General features: G+C 38.6%; 1 protein-coding gene across 2 annotated transcripts in view; it reads left to right on the top strand.

Annotated features, from left to right (window-relative positions):
* LOC146370363 (inactive dipeptidyl peptidase 10-like) overlaps positions 1–22,818 on the top strand; it is a 248,284-nt gene extending 225,466 nt beyond the window's left edge. For both annotated transcript variants that reach the window (XM_084954816.1, XM_084954817.1), the window contains exons 13-26: positions 487–594; positions 3,912–4,003; positions 4,974–5,021; positions 5,585–5,706; positions 8,738–8,782; positions 12,614–12,712; positions 12,925–12,994; positions 14,161–14,355; positions 16,355–16,409; positions 16,621–16,720; positions 18,440–18,498; positions 19,160–19,232; positions 19,538–19,611; positions 21,729–22,818. In XM_084954816.1, the coding sequence (XP_084810942.1) occupies positions 487–594; positions 3,912–4,003; positions 4,974–5,021; positions 5,585–5,706; positions 8,738–8,782; positions 12,614–12,712; positions 12,925–12,994; positions 14,161–14,355; positions 16,355–16,409; positions 16,621–16,720; positions 18,440–18,498; positions 19,160–19,232; positions 19,538–19,611; positions 21,729–21,866 (1,278 nt within the window). In that variant the 3' untranslated portion in view covers positions 21,867–22,818. The remainder of the gene's footprint in view (positions 1–486; positions 595–3,911; positions 4,004–4,973; positions 5,022–5,584; positions 5,707–8,737; positions 8,783–12,613; positions 12,713–12,924; positions 12,995–14,160; positions 14,356–16,354; positions 16,410–16,620; positions 16,721–18,439; positions 18,499–19,159; positions 19,233–19,537; positions 19,612–21,728) is intronic.
* The last annotated feature ends 253 nt before the right edge of the window (positions 22,819–23,071 follow it).

Genomic DNA, 23,071 nt, shown 5'->3' with positions numbered 1-23,071 from the left:
GACCACAGTTTAGTAGCTGTTTTCAAGGACTAAACTTTTCTGTTTTTTCTTTCTTTTTTACCACTGTCCTGCTTAAAGTGCCACATAGAGTTAAATCATCCATCCTCTTTCCTCACTGCCGTCCATGCTAACAATCCATTTTTCTTCCCACAAAATGGGTAGTCACTCACTTAGTCAGTCAACAGTCTCTTTATATACAATCACTGCAGATTGCTACTTTCAGGTAAAAAAGTGGTTTGGCCATCTCTCAGCTGTGGAGGCCATCCGCGCATAATTTTCATCCACTTGTTCATGCAGTTGGCAACTATGTAATGTATGCCTCTGAAAGCAGGACTCTTCAGCATGCTCCACAGGTTCTTTTACAGATACACTGGAAAATGTGCAATTTGTCTAATGTTCTAAGAAATAAATAGGCACATTCTGGTTCATCTGTTAAAATAATATTAAATATATGCCATGCAACTGACACATATTTGCTTTCTACAGAATCAGGAACCCGTGTTTTCCAAAGATGGCAACAGATTCTTCCTCACAGTGCCGGTCAAACAAGGAGGACGAGGAGAGTTTCATCATATCGCCATGTTCACTACGCAGGTGAATGCTGAATTCATAGTCACTTTAAAGCTATATATGTATTGTGTAACTACAGTGTGTATTCACTTTCCTCAGTAACTACAAGGTATCCTTTGACAGTAGAGCGTGACATACCAGTTTAAGTCCTGATGGTGATAACACTACTTGTTTAGAATTAGGAAAACGCAGGCTTATATAAATCTGACAAAGTGCAAGTCCTGTGGACTCAGACCACAATCTCCTGTCTTATATAAACATGTGACATGGCCCTGCCACCCCTCCAACCTCTTCACATGGACTTTGTAGGATTCAAATTTGCCCATTATTGTGTGGCAAGGCAACTAAGACACTATGTACCTCAAAGTGAGATAAAACCAATATCTGACCAAAGTCTATAAAGGACTGAGATCAAGACTTTATGGTAATGCGATGGATGTTGCATCAAAGCCGCAGCTAAAGTCACCTTTATTTGTGATGCTGTCGAATTGTTAATTAAAGTGTTGCAATAATCATCCCTCCCCCCACCAACACAAGCACAAAATCCAATAGCCTGTTCTCATCAGCACAGATATTAAAGTTTCCCCATGCACATCCACAGATTTGCAAGTTGTATGCAAGATTTCAGTGATGTTAGCAGAAATAAGCAGGGTTATTTGAAATCTGTTTTTAACTCCCTCAGATTGTTTTCCAATTATGGGAACTCGTTCTCCAGTGTAAGAATTCATGCAGTATTAGTTTTTGCAGAAATAAATCTCTGTCTGAGCCTGTTCGGTCTGTAATGGATTTGTCAGGTCTGATAAATGTTCTAAAATGTAAAGAGGCTGTTTGGGCAAAAAAAAAAAGAATATAACGCAAGGTTTTTATATTAAAATAACGACTTTGTTTTGATATTTGTAAAAAATAATAATAATAATAATCTTCACGACTGGAATGATTATAATAAATCTGTTTTCTGATGTGCCATGGTCAATTAAAGTCCACCGAACTAGAATGTTTTGTGGCTTTATGACATCGTGTCAGGTAAGAATCAACTTCTTTCAGGGAAATACAGATGCAAGCAGACTGAGAGCTGTCATCTCTGCGGTATCCTGATCTCCCCCAAGGTTTTCCCTCCCCTGGACATCCCAGCAATGCCTCAGTTAGGAGGCATCCAGGAGGCATCCTTGTCATATGTCCGAGCCAATTAATTCCTTTCAATTTGGAGTGGCAGTTGCTCTACTCTGACCTCCCCCTGAATAACCAGGCTCCTACCTCATCTCTAAGTGAGACCCCAGACACCCTTTAGAGCAAGTTCATTTCTTATTATTTCACTCATGACGTGTGTAATAATGTAATAAAATTGAGATCCTTGCTTTCATGTGCAACTTTTTGATCAAATCGCCGCAGAGGCGGCACTGAGCCATCTGTCAGTTTGACTTGTGATTCCCTGGAAACATAAGTCATTATTACACTTATGATTAGAAGATTTCACCAACATTTTCTCATTCCCAGAAAGCTGAATATTCCCATTTTGTTAATGCGGGTGGTGTCTCACAGATAGACCTAAGACATGAGTGCTGTGACAACCAGGTTTAGGCAACAGCGAGGTGGGTCTTGACTGCTTGGCATCATTTTTCAGTATTGAGTGCTTTTGTTGTTAAGATGCATACTTTAACTGAAACCTCATTTTTGTGATAACTTCTGTGATAACTCTTCTGGGAAAAAAGGGGGTTGAGCCCAGACATCATTTGGAGGAAGTTCAGTCTTATTCTTTCAGTCCCTACTTACAGGTCATGGACATATGTGAGGTTAGGAACATAAAGCAAGCAGTAAATCAACCACTTCAGCTTTCATCCTGAGCTTTCCCTTCACCACAGCAAACTAGTTCAAGGTTTCAACAGACACTGCACAAAAACTCACATGCCAGCAAAAACGCTACTCAATTTGCTTTATTGCAAAAAGGGCCAACATGTTTAGGGATCGTCTTAAAACTAATAAAAAAATACACCCCACTGTTCACGGGGAAGGGCTGCCCACTTCTCAGATGTGTGCCTTCCAGAAACTAGAGTCCAGGTGTGCAGACAGCTGGACTGATTAGAACAGAGGCAAATCTGTTTTATTAGATGATTGAAAAACAGTGCCAAAGGGCTTTTAGATTAGAACAGTAGGAAAAAGAAATTGGAGTTTTTAAAACCTTTTCAGCAGGAAGAAGAAACCCCAAGCCTCTACTGTCTGCAACAATGCAACAACCAGCAAAGAGGCTTGACTCTGAGCTGAAACGAGCAGGACTCATAGCTGTCATTAAAGATGCAGAACCTTGCTTGTGTTACTGGTTTTTTTTAGCACAGTTGTAAACTGTGAAGTTTCTTTTTTAGTCTGTCAATCTTTTAGCCATTTTTCCAAAGTTGATTGTGTGCCTTTCTTTGTCTGCCTGGCTTTTGTGATTGGGACATATTTAACATCATCTTCTTTGACATTTTCATTTAAACTGTTATTTTTACTTTTTAGAGCTTTTCAGTCATTATTAGTGCCTGAAGGATGTAAAAACTGATTGATTTTTAAATGCCAGTTTTGTGCCTAACTTTGCTTAACCCTTTGGTTGCCAGATATTCTATAACCCTCTGAATAATGAAAGCTTTATTGGCTTGAGCCAAAAAAAAAAACTGGCACCACCTGAACAAATGGTTTTCTTGAGGATAGTCCAGCAGTCTCGCATGTTAAAGTCTGACACTCTGTACAGCCAATCATCCACCTGGTCTTCTCCCTGAAGGTGCATTTAAGCTGAACGCAGAGCATATTTCACCCACAGTGTCTCTCCAATCTCTGTTGTTGTGCCAAAAACAAACAATGTACTGTCTGGCATCTTTGCTACAGTCACGTGTGAGTGCAGTGTTCCTGTGTGTTTGTCTGTTTAAATTTATACATTTATTTAGTCATGAGGACAAAAATAAACCACAAACATCTAACCTGTACCAGATTTGTATGAATGTTTCCACAGCTCATGGCCAGGCTGAACAAACAAATGTGTAGTGCTCATGGGTTTTAACTAAAAATCAATATAATTCTATGACTTTATGTAAATCTTGGACATATTCATGTACAAGTGTATTAAAAACATCCAAGGAAATCCACTGAAAAAGGAACAGTGTACTATTTTATTGTCTGTATAGAATCAGAGCTATGATGGGATCTACTGATTGATTCAGCTCATAAATATTTCCATTTTGTTGGGTTAATGACTGATATTTTTCTGGCATGGGCACTTTTGAATATGCAGTGTTTTACTGACACCTGAGCATGAGTTAAGTGATGGCGCTCAGTCAAATGACCCTCTACTACTCTTGTTCTGATTTTTTCAGTTCAGAGCTGATCAAAATGAAGTCCGACATCTAACGTCTGGAAACTGGGAGGTGACAAAGATCATTGCCTTTGATGAGGACACCGATAACCTGTGAGTGTGACCGCAAAACTCCCCCTAAAACCTACAAACTTTACTGACCTCAATAAAAAAATACATTTAAAAAACAGTCATCCTCTCACCCCAGAGTAGTTAAGAAATCGATAGTTTGAATTTCTTATAGCACACAACTTGATTTTAAGATTTTACGGATCACCTTTAAAGCATGTATGGTTCTGGGCTCAGGCTACCCAGGAGAAATGTTGACCCCATATACACCAGTCTGCGGGCTTACATCCTGTGGTGGAGCCATTCTGGCCATTCCAATGTTGATGCTTAAATTAAACCTGGCAGTGCCTTGACCACCAGGACCTCTCAGCTCACCACAACCTGCATGAAGAGATAAGGCTTGCAAATGATAAGATGAAAAAAAAAAAAAACAACTTAAAAAGATGACTTTTCTTTTTCCACTCTGTTTCTCTTATTCTAATTGTAATTTTATTTCAGTTTTATTATTGTCCATCTGTATGATTGTTCTGTTTTACTTCTCTAACAAATTAGGAGCTTGTTAAGGTGAAATTTGTACCCTCCTATTCATAATTCCTCTAATCACAGAGTTCCTGATCGTGGTTTCAAGCAGTGATGTGTTTTGCCAAGTCTGTGACCACAAGCATACATTACTGAATCTTATTTAGCTAATCTAATGCTGTTGTGTTTTTAAAAGATCGAATAGAGCTGACCAGAGTGCTGATCTTACATGTTTTTAGCCACAAACAAAGAGAAAGATTTAATTTAAAGAAAAAAACAACAATAACAAGAGTTGGGTTGATAATGAACGAAGGAGTTAGTACTGAATTGTCTCCTTTTCTCCTTGGTTCACTGTGGATACCACACATGGCACGTGTGTGTTTTAGTAATTAAATATATGAATTTCGCTTAAACAAAGAAAACAAGGAGATAATGAGCTTCTGTGTTTAATTTAGCATGTCTGTTTGCACTAATTATCTTTTATGTCCTCTAACAGTTATTTTCTCAGCACCGAGGGTTCACCACGGAGACGGCAGCTTTTCAGGTTTGCATCATTATTATTAATTAAATAATTTTTATAAAATGATTAAAAACTTTTCGAACTTATATCATGAGAACTCAAGGGACTTTTATTATTAGTAAATTTACTCACATGATGATGATGATGATCATGGGATAAAAAGAATTATTAAAAAAATGGTTGCAAAGAATTTTTCACTTTCACAATTGTCACATTATTCTCACATTGATATATTGTTGACTTTTTGGAGCTAGTAGAGATTAATCTGAATATTTTGGCCACTTTATCACCAGTTTACACATAAAATTTTGTTATTAATCACCTCCCAGTTATTTTTCTGACTACTGGTTAAATATAAAAATGCCAAAAAACTGTGAAAAATATGCTTTATGTAAAGGAGTAAACTATACCAGCCTGTAACGAGACAGGTAATACTTTCCAGTTGGATATGATTTATTACTGGTTTGCTCGCTTCGGGGGAGTTATCATGAAAAAAGATCAAGAAATATGTCCTTTACTTTCTTACTCAAAAAGTTTTATGTACTTTGTCTCTTTTTCCATTTTTTTAAATGCTCTTCTCTTCTCAGTGTTAAAACTGTGGGCCTGTTCCCCCGACGGTGTTTAACATGTGAACTGAATAAAGCCCACTGTTTGTACTTCGACGCTGACATCAGCCCCACGAACCAGCACGTTATCCTTCACTGTAAAGGTAGGCCAACCAGTATCTCACTTTAAGGGCCCTCCAGTTTTCCTGCTATGAAATGCCCTTTCAAATGGCTGCCAGAGTGTCTTTGGCTTTCATAGGGTGACAGACTTCCAAGTGATTGGGGTCTTATTATGAAAAATAATATTATATTATAAAATAGTTCAGGGATTTGACTCTGAGGTTCAAACGTGGGCGTGATTTAGAGAATCACAACAGTCTGGTGCAGACAACAGTCTGCTTCCACCCACGTTGTTAGATCAGGGAATGAATTTAACCTCTTAACAACGTGCAGGCTACCAGTAATACACACAGGGGTTAAGGTTAGGTTAACACCCCCATCTTCTTATGAAATATTTGCTTGTTTGGCATTCAAAAATGGGAAAAACTATTAAAGAAGAACTGCAAGTTCAAAATGCAAATATGAGACTTGTTATTATAAAAAAGTCTTGATTCAGAAAGTACAACCAAACTAACTAAATGAGTTCACAACAGACCTGAGCTGTGTACTGCAAAGCAAATTAAACATATCTGGGCTTTCTTTACTTTAGCTGGTTCAACAAAACCTACAACCCAACTCAGAGATAACGGGTATTCATGACAGTGGTCATCAGCCACACTGCTTCAGGCTATGTGCATGTTCACATAAAAGGAGGCATTTGAAGTGTCATTTCGCTTTCCATCTGCACAAAGTGGATGCATTGAGTGCAGCACTCCAAATCCAATCAGAGACATTATCAGACATATAGGTGATAAGGATCTATAAAGGATATGAAAAATAAAGCAGCCAAAGGCAACGATGTTGCTGCAAATAAAATGAGAATAACTCTTAAGTAAATATGTTTATTTTAATGCTCTGACAGCTGCATATTAGAGCTCTGAAACTCTAAACATTAAAGGCTCCTCAGCACACACAGCACTGACTGTCCTATAGTTTGCAGCCAGATAAGCAAAAGTTTTTGCTGGTAATTAAACTATCAATAGACTGACTTTTGAGTTTTCTTATCTGTGTTTTATTAGCGTGGTGTAAAACAGACTTGAAAGCATAACATAATTGATACATCAACTGAAGATAGACTTGCAGATTCCTGTGATAATGCGACACACAGTGTTGGCATACCTTTAGAGGTTACATCTGTTTATCAAATGCATTTCTTCTGCTGAACATCTTTATAGCACTTAGAGCATATGGTAATGAAAAGAACAGATATAGACAGGCAATTTTTAACTGAAACTCTGAACCCAACCAGCTTCAGATCAGGATGTATGTTCAGCAAAAGTTACCATGGTGACCCACCCAGGTAAAAAGGCATCTGTCTTCACGACACTGAAAACTCTGACTTTAAGCTCGACGCACTTCACTAACCCATTAATCTTGTTTTGTAGCACACCTCTCCGGTGGATGTCAAGAGAATATTTGAACGCAATCCTGCTCTTTTAAAATTACTTTTTCTGCCTGCTGAATTCCAAATCAAACTTTCTGACTTTTTTTGCTGTTGTTACACACTTGCAGCTTCATAACTTACCCAAAACTAACACAGCAGTATTGACGTTTTCTTTCATTCCAGTCCTCAGGCTGATGAGCTTCATAGCCTGCTGTCTATGCCAACCAAACAGCTAGAATTGAACAACTATACTGTAACGACCCTTATTATGGTATAGCACCACTAGGGGGTGTCATTCTATTATTGTAGTAGTTGCAGAGTATCCTAGTGTGAAATCAGCGGCAGCCATTACAGCCAAGCATGCTATTGTCCGTGCTTCTGTCTAGAGAGACCTTACCATTGTAACGGGCTGGCACCAGCGACTGCCTAACTCCCGGCACATGTATGATGTATGCCGATCCTTCTTCGCCAGACCACGTTACGATACATCAGCACGTGCAGATACTTACATGATGTTGGGATGACTCCACATCATGGCATCTGGCCTGTATCACCTGAATGGACAGTTACATTAATAAAAATTAAATCTTTACAATTTTAACCATCTAAAGCCATTTGTGTGGCGCTTCATTCTATTACAACATAGCTGCAGATGGCTGCTGGTTTAAAAGAAATCAAATTAGGATTAGGTTGTGTTTTACGTTCCTTATTTATTCAGCATCCATTTATTCATCTGGCACATGCCTGGGTTTGCTTGTCATAATCTGTCACCCTCCTGATTCAGTTTAAAATTAATCTCTCATCAGTTTGAAATGAGAGTCATAAAATGAATAATTAGCCACTACATTGTGTGTAATCGCTTTTAGGCAGTATTATTGGGCAACAAGTAGATTATTTAATGAGGGGTAACTTATATTGTTTGTGGTTTCAATTTATTTTGAACAGCTGAAAGCTCTTCATGCGCAGGAGGCATTTGGGCTTTGGCGTGATGATATATTGGACAATAACTGCGTTCCCTTTCCCAAAAGCAATAAAAATAATGGAGAAAGCTTGTTGTCTTCCAAAGGCCAAGTTCACGTAATCCTGACAAGCTTCTTCTCACACCTGTTTTCATCAGCACAAGCCTCTTAAACCCACTCATAAAGTGATCTGATTGGTTTACTGTTTTCTAGCAGGTACATGCACAAAATGAAGCCATTTCTCTGTGTGACATGAGGAATCGCATGGGTCAAAGCTAATACAGCCCACCAACAGATAAGTGCAAGGAAATAAAGGAAAAGTTGGTTTGTGTTTTAACTCAAAGAAAGGAGAGCTTTAAGTACAGCACACCTGCCAGCCTATTAACCTCTTTGTCAGAGGTTATATTAGAGAAGGGCATTAACAAGTACTGGCTTAATTTGATATGAGGGAGGCATCTCGAGTGACCTTTAACCCCTAATTGATTTAAGAAAATATAGGGAAGGTGACATAACAGCTGCATACACTGGCCTTTTAGGGAGCCCCTAAAGGAGCCCCTTTACATATATTAAATACCATTTAATACCATTTAATAGTAATTGGGCAAACTGTCAGGTGGAAATGTTTCCAGTCATGATAATAAAGATGCTGGAAATTGCTTAAATTACTTAGATGCTCTTTTTGTCTCCTTTCAGGTCCTGGAGCACCTACTGTGATCCTACACAGTCTGAATAATTCAAGTAAGTTTATTTGTATCTCACATTTTAGAAAAAGTAACTCAGAGTTTGTGAATGAGGCGACATTCAAACACAATAGGCCTCTTGCAAGAACTGTAAATGTTATTTTCCCTTGACAAGCAACATGGGTGGGTGGAGGAGGGTGTATTCATGGAACTGACTGCTTTAATTTGAATCTATTTTGAGTTTAAGTGTAAGTGTTGTAGAAACATTTCCAAACAAAAATAGACGACAAAGTCAAATCTCATAAGACTTACCCGATGTTCCTGTTCACCACAGTTATTTTCAGCCAAAATCTCTGTTACTGTCTTCCCCTTTGGGTGACTGCCAAAGAGTCACTGGTCGCTGTGTTTCAGAGAATTTGTAACAAATATAGATTTCACTGATAAAAAGGAAATTTCTCACAGAGCAAAGAAACTCTTCTGTTTTTCTTTCCCAATTTTTGTGAATGGAACTGACAGTCACACAGTGGAACAAGTAGCCTCTATGCTAATGGCAACATTTCTGGAACTTCATGACCAAGATGAATTTTCCAGGCTGAAGCAAGCAAGTTATGAGAAGTTCAGAGAGCTTAGAAGCTCAGCTTAGTAGACTTAATAAGGCAAATTTATAAGTATTCAAGTAATTTATGAATATGCACTTTTTAGGTATACATATTCAGCCACTTATCAATGCAAATGTTGAAATCTGCCAATCACATGAAAGCAACTGTTAGAGTCAAATTGTTAAATTTTGTCATTGTGTTACTTAAATTTGTAAGTCTTGGTGCAAACTATGTGATCAAAGACATTCCTTTGTTTCTGACTCCCTCCCCAGCCTGTTGAATGGTGGGGGAGGCTGTAGTGTTTTATTGTAGGCACACCTAGGTGAAGGTTCTGTTTTCTTGTTAAGTAAACTTCCTGCCTTTATGACCCTTTGGTGAGCAGGAGGTCACACAAATGCACCCCCAAACACAAACACTCACGGGCACCTACACACACACACACACACACACATTCTCGCACATGCATACACACGCATACAAGGGCCCGACACACCACAGGGGGTGTTACAATGGGTGGTGCCTATGTCAACTGTAACTGTAGTCAATAAAAGGCTGCAAGGAAGGCTGTTTATTTGAAGTTGGCTAGGAAACAGGTGAGGAGCGTTCAGCTCCAAGAGCCTGGTTCCGACCAGCGTCCCTTGCTAGCAAGTAAAATTGTTCGATTACTGTTCGTCTTGCTTCGTTAATGGGAATAAGTCTCTAAACCAGCGGGGCCTGTGGAAGCGCAGACCCAACAGCAACTCTGGCATGTAGACATGGATGTCCTGCTGATTCTTAGCATCAGAATGGAGAAGAAAAATTACATCAGTAATTTTGAAAGTGACAATGTTGGTGCCAGACGGGTTGGTCTGAGTATTTCAGAAACTGCTGATTGTATAGAAAATTATCAGAAAAAGAGAAAATATCCAGTGAGCATCAGTTCTCTGGATCATAAAGCCTTGTTGATGTCAGAGGTGAAAAAAAAGCCCCAGGAAGGCAACAGTAACTCAAATAACTACTTTTTACAACTGAAGTATGCAGAAAAGCATTTTGAACCTTGAAGTAGATGGACTACAATAGCAGAAGACCACACCACATGCCACTCCCATCAGCAAAGAACAAGAAACTGAGGCTACATTTCACATGGGTTCAGTGCACCCATATTGTGATGACTGCTTCCAGCAGGATAACACAACACGTCGCAAAGCTCAGATGATCTGAAACTGGTTTCTTGAACATGACAATGCGTTCCTTGTACTCAAGTGGCCTCAATAGTCACCAGATCTCAAACCAATACAGTATGTCTGGAATGTGGGATGTGTTGGATTGGAAGATTTCCATCATGGATGTGCAGCTGACAAATATGCAACAACTGTGTGATGCCATCATGTCAATATGGACCAGAATTGTTGAGGAATGTCTCCAGCAACTTGTTGAATCTGTGCCACAAAAAATTAAGGCAGGCAACCTACTTCTAACCAGGTGTACCATGAGATTCAAATATTACTAACCCTTATCTGTTTAAAGTAGGGAAAATCCTAAAATAGAATGAGTCCCATTTAGTAAAAGGACTGATTTCTGGAGAGGGGTCAGCAACCCACATGTCCTGATTTACATCGGTACAGTTCAAGACATTTACTCATTAAAGCCACCCCTAAAGCCAGAAATAGAGGGTGAACTAAAAGTCTTTTCAAGCATTTAAAACTGTAAAAAAAACCTGTAACAGAGTCTCTCTTTTACCTAAAACAACCACAGAAGAAGAGACAGGCCAGCTTTAGCATTTGTTAGGGTCAAGTGCATTTAAATTTTGCATTACAGGTACTCACCAATGCCATTATATCTTTTTAGTTTTTACAATATTTTTTTCTGTCTCTTTTTTCTAAAACAAGTTAGCCCTGAGCAAATTTGCCCTATCTGAACCACCAGATGCGATCACCGCAGTATCCCATCTTTTCTGGAAATGAAAGCAAATAGTAAAGAGTTTCTGTAAATATCCTCACATGCAGCGTCAGATTCCTATCCTTGCCTGACAGTCGATTTTGTAAGTGGCTGGGTGGGCATTAGGCCAAGGAAATGTAGTTGGTATAAGACCTAAATACAGGCTGACAAGTATTTCCTCTTGAATCTGGTCGTACGTCAGAGCCAGCAGAGCTCACACGACAGTCACACTCGGGAAAATAGTGGTTGGAGACTACGATGCAAACAAAGTGATTGCGAACATGTACAATCAACTTGCAGTTTCCTTGCCTGGGAAGTTGTAGCTTTGTGGAAGGGACATTTTGATAGACATGAGTTATATAACTGCACCTACTGAAGGAGGTACAAAAAATGAAGAAGCATGAATGTTGCTCTCTATGTGTGTACACTGCTGAGAAAAGACTGGGAGAGATGCTTTCACTGTGTACTGATCTATGTATACAAATGTGACTAAAAGCCTGAAACACTGGAAACCACTCTGCTCATTGTCAAAGAGTAGGGGTTGAGGGTGCCGCGTCCCCAAAGTCTGGTTGATCAGTTGGTCGTCACAACTGCTTGCAATCAGTCTCCGACAGCAAAAAACAATTTACTGCATTCAGTCACCCACCACCAATTTTTCCAGGTTGTAGGCTCTTCCATTGACCACACAGTCAACAAATCCAGATTTCTTTCTTCTATTTTTGGCATGAATATGGACACACACACTCTTTTTCTCGTTATCCACATGTATGTGTTGTCTCCCAAGGAAAAAACAACAACAAAAAAAAAAAACAAAAAGAAAAGAAAAAGTTAACAGCTGTGCTGCAGAAAAAGCAATTTGCACAGGGTTATTACGACAGGGCCTCCATCCACAGCTGGGAACTCAAGACCTCTGGCGGTTTCATAATGAGACGTCTATTGATTTTGGGTTTTCTATTAGAAATGCTGGATGAATTCCATTTCATTTAGCTGCTGTTCAGATGGCTTGAATGGTAAAATGGCCAAATCAGAGAGTCACTGTTCATTACATGTGGAGAAAATAGTGGGGCTCCTGTTTTTGAGGCCAGAAGCTGCTGTGTGTACTTTTTAAATTTATTTTTCTGTGCTCATCCAAGTTTAATATTGGCTACATTATTGTAGTTATTCAGCTCTCTCTATGAATTTGCCACAAAATAAGACTATTTCAGAAACAATCCCCTAGAATCAGATCTTATTTGTCTGACATACACTTTCCATCTCATCTCATTACATCACAGCCTCAAAAGACAATTCCGTACAGGTCATTTGCATTCAGATTATTGACAGCAATTTTTGCACTCTTTCATCCTTTAAACACATTGCCCTCATCTTTACAGATTACTACATCCTTGAGAACAACTCTTTGCTGAAGGCAGCCTTGAAGTACAAAAGGATCCAGCTGACAGACTTCAGAACTGTTCCAATGGAACATTTTGGTGAGGAAGTGAGGGGGTAGGGCTAAATAAGTATATACTTCTGCCTACTCCTTTTCAAACAACTGCATGGAAAGATTTTCTGAAATGTTGGTGAATGTATATGTTTGAAATGAAAATGAACTGAACTGAACTGAAGTGTAGGTTTCTGTGGTGTTAGTGTAACTCACTGGTGAACTGCAATACATCGACATTTCTCTCATTTCTTGTTACAGATTTACCTTTGAAGATCTCGTACCCACCAGACTTCTCTGATTCCCGCCACTATGGACTTCTGTTGGTCGTGTATGTATCACATGTGCTTTCTACTATATCTCACAGTCCTTGGTCAAGTAAGAGAGAACAGAAAATGTATGAATATTTAATGCATTAGTTTCCAGTTGTAATCACACTCCTGACCGTAATTTGCATGTAAAGTAACCGGGGTCATGTTAAGTCAATCACAGTGTACCTTTGTGGCAACCTGTGATTCAGTCTTCTTCATATCCATTTGAATAATGAACCAATAAAAGCAAAAATAATCACTGACAGGATGAAGTGTTCTATGCCAGACTGATTGTAAAGAGAACCTATTTTCCTTATTTTCTGTCATGTAAAATGTATATAATAAAACTGAAAGGTTGCACTAAGGTCCAGATGAAGGAAAATAAACATTATTTTTAACTGTTAAACAGCTAAAAATAAGTCAATGTACCATACCTTTGCACTGGATCACATGTTGCGTTACGAAAAATGCTATTTCAGTCTTTAGAAGGAATCAGCTTAGAAGTCTTAGAAGTACTTGTCTTAACTCAAAATAGATTAGAACAACTTCTGAGGTAACTTTTGAAAGTAAAACAAATGAGCAAAAATGCTAAACTTGAACAAATTCCTTAATAGTATTTTGATAAATACTGTAAGCCTGTTATTAGGCACTTTCAGTCCAAAAAGTTCTAATGACTCCCTGAAGGTTGCTGCCCACCGAGGAGCAGTGGAACAAAATGAAGGATGTTTGTGGTGCAAGCTGTGCGTTTGTTGTTTGTCACAGGCTTCAGGATGACAACCTAATTGGAAAAGCAGGGTTTCTTCCAGAAAACTGACCAGCCCTAGGATGGTTAGGGTGATTGCAATTAATCTGCACTTGATTAATGTGGCGCTATCTTACCACCAACCACTATAACACTATGATGTCATTGCACACACACACAGTGTTTTTTTTTACTTGTTTTGTAATCCGGTTCCTCCTCATTTCCTCCCTACATTGCTTAGCTACATGTTGATAGCCAAGGTAACAAGCAGTGAGTGAAAATTTTGAAATTTGTCTTTCATAATTTTTTCTTTCATTTTTAGACCTCTTTTACTGTGGAACTTGTATCAGCTCAAAAAGGAATTTCTTCCAGTTACAGAGGTTATATGACCAATACGGCTTCATGCTGCCTGAAAGTGCCTGATTATGTTTGTTCTCTGTTCAGTGACGGCGCCCCTGGAGGTCAGGCTGTGAGTGACCGTTTCTCCCTCAGCTGGGACTCGGTCCTCGTCAGCTCTGACAACATCATCGTGGCCCGTCTGGACGGCCGGGGCGGCGGCTTCCAGGGTCAAAGGATACTGCACGAAGTTTACCAGAGACTGGGAACTGTTGATGTTCAGGACCAGATTGCAGCAGTGGAGTATGTTATCACATCCATTTTATTTTACTTTTTACTTTTTAATCTTGTACTTTGAGATATAAAATTCAAAATATGTGCAAATCCCCTGAACAAGAGCTTTGTAACTCAGTTTGGAATTTAAAGCACAGTGCCATCCTCTTTTTATTTGATCTGAACATTTCTGCACTACTGTGTCTAATTTAAGTCTTGAAAATGGTTATCAAGTCAAGAATAAAGGAAGAAAATCCTTTAAAGAATAAAAGTTCCAGATAAATTCCTTTTGACATAATATAGACTAGACTTAAATTAGAAACCATGGTGTAGACAGTTTCAGATGAAATCATAAGAGGTTCTGGATGTTTCATTATTTGGTTTAGGAACTGCCAGTTCAGACAGCACATGGATTTAACAGCAGACAATACATACCTTTGTTAAATACTGTAAGATACTGTTATTTCCAAAAAATACCTAAATAACAACAAATTCAGAATGCTTATCTTAAAGGATAATCAAAAAATCTATGCAAAAACTGTCACAACTCCCCTGATTAAAAAAAATATAGATATGTATTCAGTTTGTAACCCTTCAGACATATTTAATGATGGATAAATAATACTTTACTATGCATATTTATAACGCCAAAGTAATTATAAGTAACTTAAAAAGCAAGTGCCAAAATCATATGTTGATCGTTACTCTAATATTTGTATAATACAATTATTACAATTAATTGCTTGTTTCTGCTACACTGAAAATTGCTCCCACCAAGTGGAGCCCGCCCCATAGTTTAAGAATAATTAATTTCAAAGCAAGATTGTTACTCTTTTCCCAGGAGAGAACCCCACGATACGTCCAAAACAAAAGCTTATTCCCCTCTATGAACAGACACTTTGGAGCCTTTTGTCCAAGTGATTAATAATTATGAATATCAAACTTTCTCAGTGTCATCTTACAGGAATTGATCAATGTTAAAATGAATAAATAAAACAGGTTATACTTTTTTTAATTTAATGGTGGGCAAGGCAGTAGTTGTTGTTGCTACTGTTTGTACAGTAAGTTGCAATAAGTGATCAGTGGACTATAAATTCTCTGCTCGTTCATGCTAATTAAAAAATAAAATCCTTTCAGCCTCTTTGTCCCACTGAACTCTTTGAAGTTTATAGACACTCTGCTTAATTTGCATTTTAGAGTCAAAACAGGGAGAGTCTGGCACAGCAAGAATATGGTGCACACTGAGGTGGGACTCTAGTCTCTTAGGAGTCGGGGCAGGGCCACCATTAGCATTTTTGCATTTAGCCAGACTCAACATGTACTTTTTTTGGTCATGTAACATTATGATGCTTTTTGATTTGGGTCTTGTGATGTGATCTTTCCTGTGAGTTTGTTGATGGAGAATTATAAAGAAGGTCAAAAGGAGCTGCAATGTCTTTGGGTCTAGAGAAAGCATATGAGAGGGTTGCAAGAGAGGAAGTGTTGTATGAGGAACACAGGAGTGGCAGAGGTGGTGAAAGACATGTATGAGGACAATGAGACAGTGGTGAGGTGCGCCGTAAAAGTTACAGGGTGGGATTGCATCAGATATTAGCTCTGAGCTGCTTCTTGTTTGCAGTGATGTTGTACAGGTCGACTATGATCCTTGCAGATGACATAGTGGAGTGAGTGGAAATGAGGGTCAGGGGTGATTTTTGATTCTGTTTTCATATCAGTTTCATATCAGACTTGCACATATACAGTTGATTTTTTTTTTTAACCTTCTTTAGGCAGGAGGAGGACTCTCGGGATTTAAAATCATTTGCTTTACTCTTGTGCTCAAATTGATGGTGCAGTCATATCGTCTCATACATGTTTATGAAGGCAGGAGATGTATCCAAGAATAAAATCATTAGAACTCACTGAAGTTTCTGCGATTTTTCAAGTGTTTTTTTGTTTAAATATTTATTGATATCCAATTCTTGGTTCCTCCCATGCAACCACATTTAAGAAGTTCTCTAGGTCATATAGCATGTGTGTGTTTTTCCAGATACATGATGAAGTTTCCATACATTGACCGGACAAGGATAGCAGTGTTTGGAAAGGTGAGCCTCCTTTTTTTCCTCCATTTTTCTACATTAAATTTGCGACCATCTAAATTGTATTCTTACTTCCATTGCTGAAATTATTAAGTGCCAAGAAACTACTTAGTAAAATTTCTACTGAGTGACTCCAGAGATTGAATCCAAGTTAATTTTTACACTCGATGGATTTCAGCAATTAGAGATGAATAAATGTTTGTGTTTGCTCACTTAGGGATATGGAGCCTACATAACATTAATGATGCTGAAGTCTACTGACAGCCTGTTTAAATGTGCATGTGCAATGTCACCAGTGACTGACTGGAAACTCTATGGTGAGTAAAATATCTCTCAACAGAGGTTAATTCACATTAAAGATACATTTTACAAGCTGCAAGGCAAATGTAAGTAAAGATCAGTAAAACTGCTGTGGTGGACTTTCCTGTGAATTTCATACATTGTGGAATTTCAGACCATTGTGTTGGTCCACAACAATAAATAAATATAATTATATAGGCAGCATTATGTACCACACCAGTTTTATTTGGCTTGAATATTCTAGCTACTAATGTGCACAGAATATACTTTATTTCTCTATACTGTAACACAGTACTATTGAACAGGTTCTAGTTCTGCATTTTTGTTTTTTTAAGTGATATTCTTTTTATCTTTATACTTTTTAGTGTCCCCAGTGTTTCATTGTTGTTGTCTTCCCCTGTTTTCCCTCTGGGTTAGCTCCCTCGTCTTCCTTGTTTCTGCTTCTTGTTTCGCTTTGGGAATTGTTCTTCCTTGCATGTCAAATAAGTCCTAGCTTCATGGGTACATTTGAATAGTCTGCTTTGCTTAGGAAGGTTTCATTCTGGCACTCATAACAACTGTTTGAATTCTTCAGATACTAAGCAAGAGGAGAGGAGATAATATCATCCTACAATTTATAGCGATGCAATATCCAACCATTCCTTAAAAGATCAGCATAGTTGGAAAAGGGGTGGAGCATATTTTCTGTTTCATACCCTAACCTGCTGATATGTATTTTGAATTTTTAATCGTTAAACCCCAAGGTTAGCGGTGAACATTAAAATGCTGTCATGAAGTGCTTGTTGTCCAGGTGTTGTCTTTCATGAAGAACAGATTTATCCCTAGTGTGGTTAGACTCTCTCCACAATGAGTTTCTCTTTCTCTTAGTCTTTATCACTTTATCACTCCTCCTTGGTCTCATGAAGTTTCTCGTGAAGGCCAAGGAAAAATGGCAAGGAAAGTAGAGATGCAGTAATATTTTGTCTCTGTCTTCCCTCTAATTCCCTGATTGTTTTCACCTGTGTCTTGTCTCCTGCTTTTTCTTATTTCCGTGCTTTGTGATTGTACTCCCCTTGTTGTCATTTGTACTGTGTGAGCTCCCAACTTTAACAGCTCCTATGAGTTTACCAGAATAGAGCATTTTTAGACAATCATGAAACAGTTGGGCCTGATTTATCATCACCATATTGCATCATCATCTTTATTCATTAAAACCTCAGTATATTTTCCCAAACATGAATTATGCATCTCATGTGTAACAATTTAGACTCATGTCTACACCCAAAAGCAAAACTTAATTCTCCATATTGAGTGCTCAATATGTCAATGACAGCCAAAAACTAATCTGTATTTCTAACTGTCAGAAGCAAATGAAAAAGACATAGCTCATGTCTGCAACATCTGATGATTAATGGGCAATTCAACCAATTAAAGTACACAGTAAAGTGACAAAGTAAACCTAGATCCTTTATTAATAAACTGACTAAATGTAAACTTTATTCTTCTCCTTTAGCCTCTCACAAAAATTTCTGAAATCTGAGTGTGAGATGAATCTGACCACTGTAAACATTGTCCTCTGCAACACTCAGATGACACAGATGACTTTTTCACCACCACAAGCTGCTTTCCTTTTTACTCAAAGTATTTAATTTGGACCCTGAATAACAGGATCTCCACTTTGTGCAGGTACTTAGCTGCAGCTGAAGCACTGTGTGCTAGTGGCACTGTTAAGATTGTCTCACTTCTCATTTGCACAGCGTCAGCGTTCTCTGAACGATACCTCGGCATGCCATTACGGGATGACAGCAGATATCAGGTGCGTGTTTACTGCTTCCACGAGCATGTTTCCTGTTGATCTTTGAAAACGTTAACATCAGTGACACACCTACAGTTAAGCTCCTGCAGTTACTGAAAGCAGCTGCTATCAAAGTCAGAGGCAGCGATGCTTTGCTTTACTTTTTCTTTTTTTCTTTTTTAATGCTCTGTAGGATTTTGTCACTCATCTGTCTTTGGTTACTCTGAACTCCGGTGTGTCAGATCACATGCCAAAGTTTGGGGGGGGGTTTTCAGCCGCAGTGAGACTGTCGCTCTCAGGCCTCTTGATGTTCAGCTATCAGATGTACTTTCCTCCCAGTGTGATAGGAAGGAGGCAGTGAAGAAGAACAAAACATTTTTTTGCACAAGCAAATCTGACCCTGACAAGTATTTCACGGCTTCTGCTGTACCACTCCTTACATTTTCCTCATAATTTATGCAATCTGTGATATTTCAAGAACAGAAAATAATATCTGTGGGAGATGCCTTATCACTTAAATCTCGAATTAATTTGAATGACTCTGTCGGTGTGTGTCTGTATGTAGAATGTAATTTAGTACAGTGCCATTCATTTGATCACATTCTGCATCTTTTTTTATTTTCATTTCTCAATGCCAGTTAGCATATCTATCAATTAATTATCTCCCCACTCTTTCTTGCAGTTTTCCAGTGTGCTGCAGAATGTTCAAGCTCTTAGGGAACAGACACTGATGCTGGTGCATGGCACAGCAGATGGTAAGAAGCAAAATAAATCGTAGATAAAAATGAAAATACGCTATCTGTGGTGCATCACTGCTGAGCACAAAGAGGCATGCAATCCTGGAAGGTAATGAGGCAAATGCTTTTTAATCAAAAGATAAATGGAAAAGTGGGTTATCTAAATTGATGCTGGGATTTCCAGAGGAAAACATTCCCTGATTAACCATGCATGTTGGATTTGTTGAGGCATTTCCATTCTCCCAGAATCTGATTGTCTGTTTTTTTTTTCCAGTTAGGATTCAGGCTGAATCTTGCTGACATTTTTCTCTTTTTACTCCCAGCCAATATCCACTTCCAGCACACTGCTGAGCTCGTCAAGAACCTTGTGAAAGTTGGAGCAAACTACTCAATGCAGGTGTGTAACCCAGAGATGTCATCACTAGGTTTTTAGAGTGCATTTGGTAGAAAACAATGACCTATGGCAATGATAAATGGCTCAACTGTTACACAGTGTCAAAATAAAATAAATACATTTTGTAAATAAAAGACTTTCCATATTAGTTTTTTTTTTTTTTTTTACAGAATATTTTTCAGTATTCTTTGGCCACACCTTGATTTTAACCATTTAATATTCACGGAAGCTTCCTTATTAAAAAAAAATAATTAATTAATTAATTAAGAAAATTTTCATTTCTTTTTTACTTTGATCCTATCTGTTCTAAATATATATTTTGTATAGCCTCCCTCACACTGGCATTTCTTTGGGTATCACATATAAGCTATAAAAATGCAAGTTGATGCAAATAAATAAAGTAGAAAATCTACAGTTTGATCGCATCTTGATTACTTCATTTAAAATCCCCTGTGGTAGTGTACCAAAGCACAACTGCAAAAATGGTGTCTTTGTTCAATGAATTTTGAACTATGAATTTTAACAAAACTTCCTGTTTATGTTGTGTTAAAAAAGAAAGCATAACAGGAGCATGTTGATCTCATAGCTCTGGCATGATTAGTGTTAGGCAGAGCATCTTATAGTTGTCGCTTGACTGGAATAACGTGTGGTGGAGCTCATATAGCAAAGTTATGCATCCTAAATATAGCACCTCCTCATTATGTAAGGTTTTCTTTAAAAGAAGCAGTAAAGATAACTTACAGAGATACAGTCCAAGCTGTTGTCTTTTCTAAATGCACGACCAGCTTGTTCTGATTCCCAGAAATCTGTGAGAAACGTGTGTTGTTCTTTGAAAGTCACTGACATGTCTCAGTTATGCAAAAGCGTCCCTTCGGTGGTGGGTTAGTAAGATTGGGTTGTAAGTTCCAAGTGTAGATTCCAAACAGGAGGTGAACCTTGTGGCTAAGAAACCTGTGATTTATGCTACTGTCGCTTATTCAGCCTCCTAATGTGGCCTTGGTAGGTCTCTAAAATGTGACCTTTATCTCTCAGCTGCCTATATTGCAGTTGGTGCTGCATTAGAGGTACAGCATTAAAAGCAACCTTGTTTTTACTGATGAGGCACTAACAAAATGGCATTTTATGATGCCTCTTGACAAGAACGCATGTGTGTGAAAGAAACAAAATATGACAAGGGTTCACACTGAGAGCATTGAAGTTACATGGTGTATGTTTTAATCACTGCATTACTAGAAATCCCCTAAGTTGCAAGATTACGTCAAGGATTTTTTTCAACCATTCTTTCAGATGCTAATGGTGTTGCAGAAACACCAGTGGCTGTGGTGCACTGACGGCAAGATGTCCGTGCCACCAGTGCACCACAGCAATACTGAATGCTCAGAGACAATAGTTGTCTTACAAGAGTCCATAAGGAGGTTGGTAAAGTGGCAGGTAGATGACCATAATTTAATTCAGACCTTTGTGTTTTGTGTTGTTTTTTTACTTTTTCTCTCAGTTGCTGCATAGTTTTAGGCTATGATTGGGAGGGGTTAAAGTATTCCACTTTATGAAATTAACTCTGCTCTGCTATTAATTTTGGCACTTTGTTTAAATGTGATGCAAAATAGGAGGTAATCCCACCTCACTCTTCCCAGAAGCCAGGCTATACAGCAGAAGACGCAGCTGTGAGATTCTAATGGAATAGACAATGATTATATATCACTGCATAAGTCAATGAAATGAAATGTTTGAGTAACAGTACACTTTGAGCAAGAGCAAGTTGTGTTTCTGGCCACCCAGTGAATCGAAGTGCAGATTATGTCGAATGTTATTTTTCTCTTTTAGCACTGTTTCCATTTTTACTCCACAAAACAGCTGCCCTTTTAGCTGCTAAATACCCCTATGTATTAACCAGAAAGTCAATAACTTTGTCTTACTTCTGTTTGGTGCAAAGGAACTAGTCTGTACTGTGTTTTCAAAGTTTTTAGTTTAGTCCCACTAATAGAAGCAAAGAACATGAGAGGAATGAGAGTGAACAAAAACAATAAGCTAAAAGACACAAAAAAGACTCCACAAACCTGAGATGGTTGTGTGCAATCAAAGTACCCTGAAAGCTGTTTTCCATGTCTTTTACCCACCAGATCTACCCAGATGAGGGACACTTCCTGTCTCAGCAGAGTCGTCAGCACCTCTACACCACACTGACCAGTTTCTACAGGGAGTGTCTGAAGGAGGAGTTGCTACCACTACCCGATGAAGAGGAGGAAGAAGAGGAGTAGGAATGTGTCTTTGGGATTCAGACCTTTGGCAGAGCTTGAAGAATTTTGCTGAAATCCGTCAAGGCCTTTCGTGTTTGGACCAAGTGTTTAGCCAGAAAAGGACACTGGGGTAGAGCTGCTGATGCTCCCAAAGTGTGTATGTGTGTGTGCGTGCGTGCGTGCGTGCGTATGTGTGTGTGTATGAGCACTCCTGTGTGTGTGTCTGTGTATGTATAAATGTGATGAAAAAGATAGCTAAAGGACACAACAAGTGACACTCGCATTGCCGGGACTTGAGGAGCGAACTGCCGTCTAGCATAGAGTCATTTCAGTTTTGGGACGCTCAGTTTCTCGGCAAAGCACACTGAAGATCTGCTGCAGGTTCTCCGAGCTGCAGTCATTCACACTTAACCAAGTGCATGGTTCTTTTTCCCCCCTTCGCCTTTCAGCTTCACTCATTCTTGCCATGTCAGTCTCCTTTGTGGTACTGCGACACTTTGGAAGACAAGAACACCGATATACACCTTTGATCTCACCTCTCTTTTGGTTGTTGTATCGTTGCACAAGGAAATGCTCCAGTCATCTGCAAAAATGTTTAGTCACGCAAGTTCACTACAACCTGAGCAGATCCTGAATAAGTGCAATTTCCTGCTGAAACCCTCTGCCATCGCCCACCCTGAATGGAAACAGTGTTTAGAGGTCACACTTTATTGTACAGCAGTCTTGTGTAGACATGTACAATGCCTTATGAGGTTCAACATACTGTAATATTACTTGCTGGCAGTGGTAGTCATCCATTAGCAGTGTCATGTTAACCTATGTCAACTCAGGTCCTCGAGACACGGTGTTGCAGTCAGTTTAGAAACTCTTAAGTTTGGGATGAAGATAACAGGTTTATAGGCCATATAGTAATTTCAGTTTCAGGCCACACTGAAAAAGTTCTCCATCTTAATATGTGATTTGAACCCTTAAATCAAGTTGCACAAGTTTAAAAAGGTGTGAGATCATTTTCCAGTGCATCTCCACCAGAGTAAAGAACCATTTCACGTATTTTTGGACACTAAAAGACATTCAAAAAAATGTGGGAAACAATTAAAAGTGGCTGAACTAAGATGGGGAATTTTACAGTGTCAGTAAGGTGTTTGCATGTCTACAGGGAATGTGTCAAGTGTTGCCACATTTTGTACAGTACAATACAGCAGAGTGTGTACATAAATATATTTTTA

This window comes from Perissodus microlepis, chromosome 16 (genome assembly GCF_051167445.1).
Source record: "Perissodus microlepis isolate ML-2025 ecotype Zambia chromosome 16, ASM5116744v1, whole genome shotgun sequence".
In the NCBI taxonomy this organism is placed as follows: domain Eukaryota; kingdom Metazoa; phylum Chordata; class Actinopteri; order Cichliformes; family Cichlidae; genus Perissodus; species Perissodus microlepis.
This window is presented reverse-complemented; position numbering and strand designations above follow the sequence as displayed.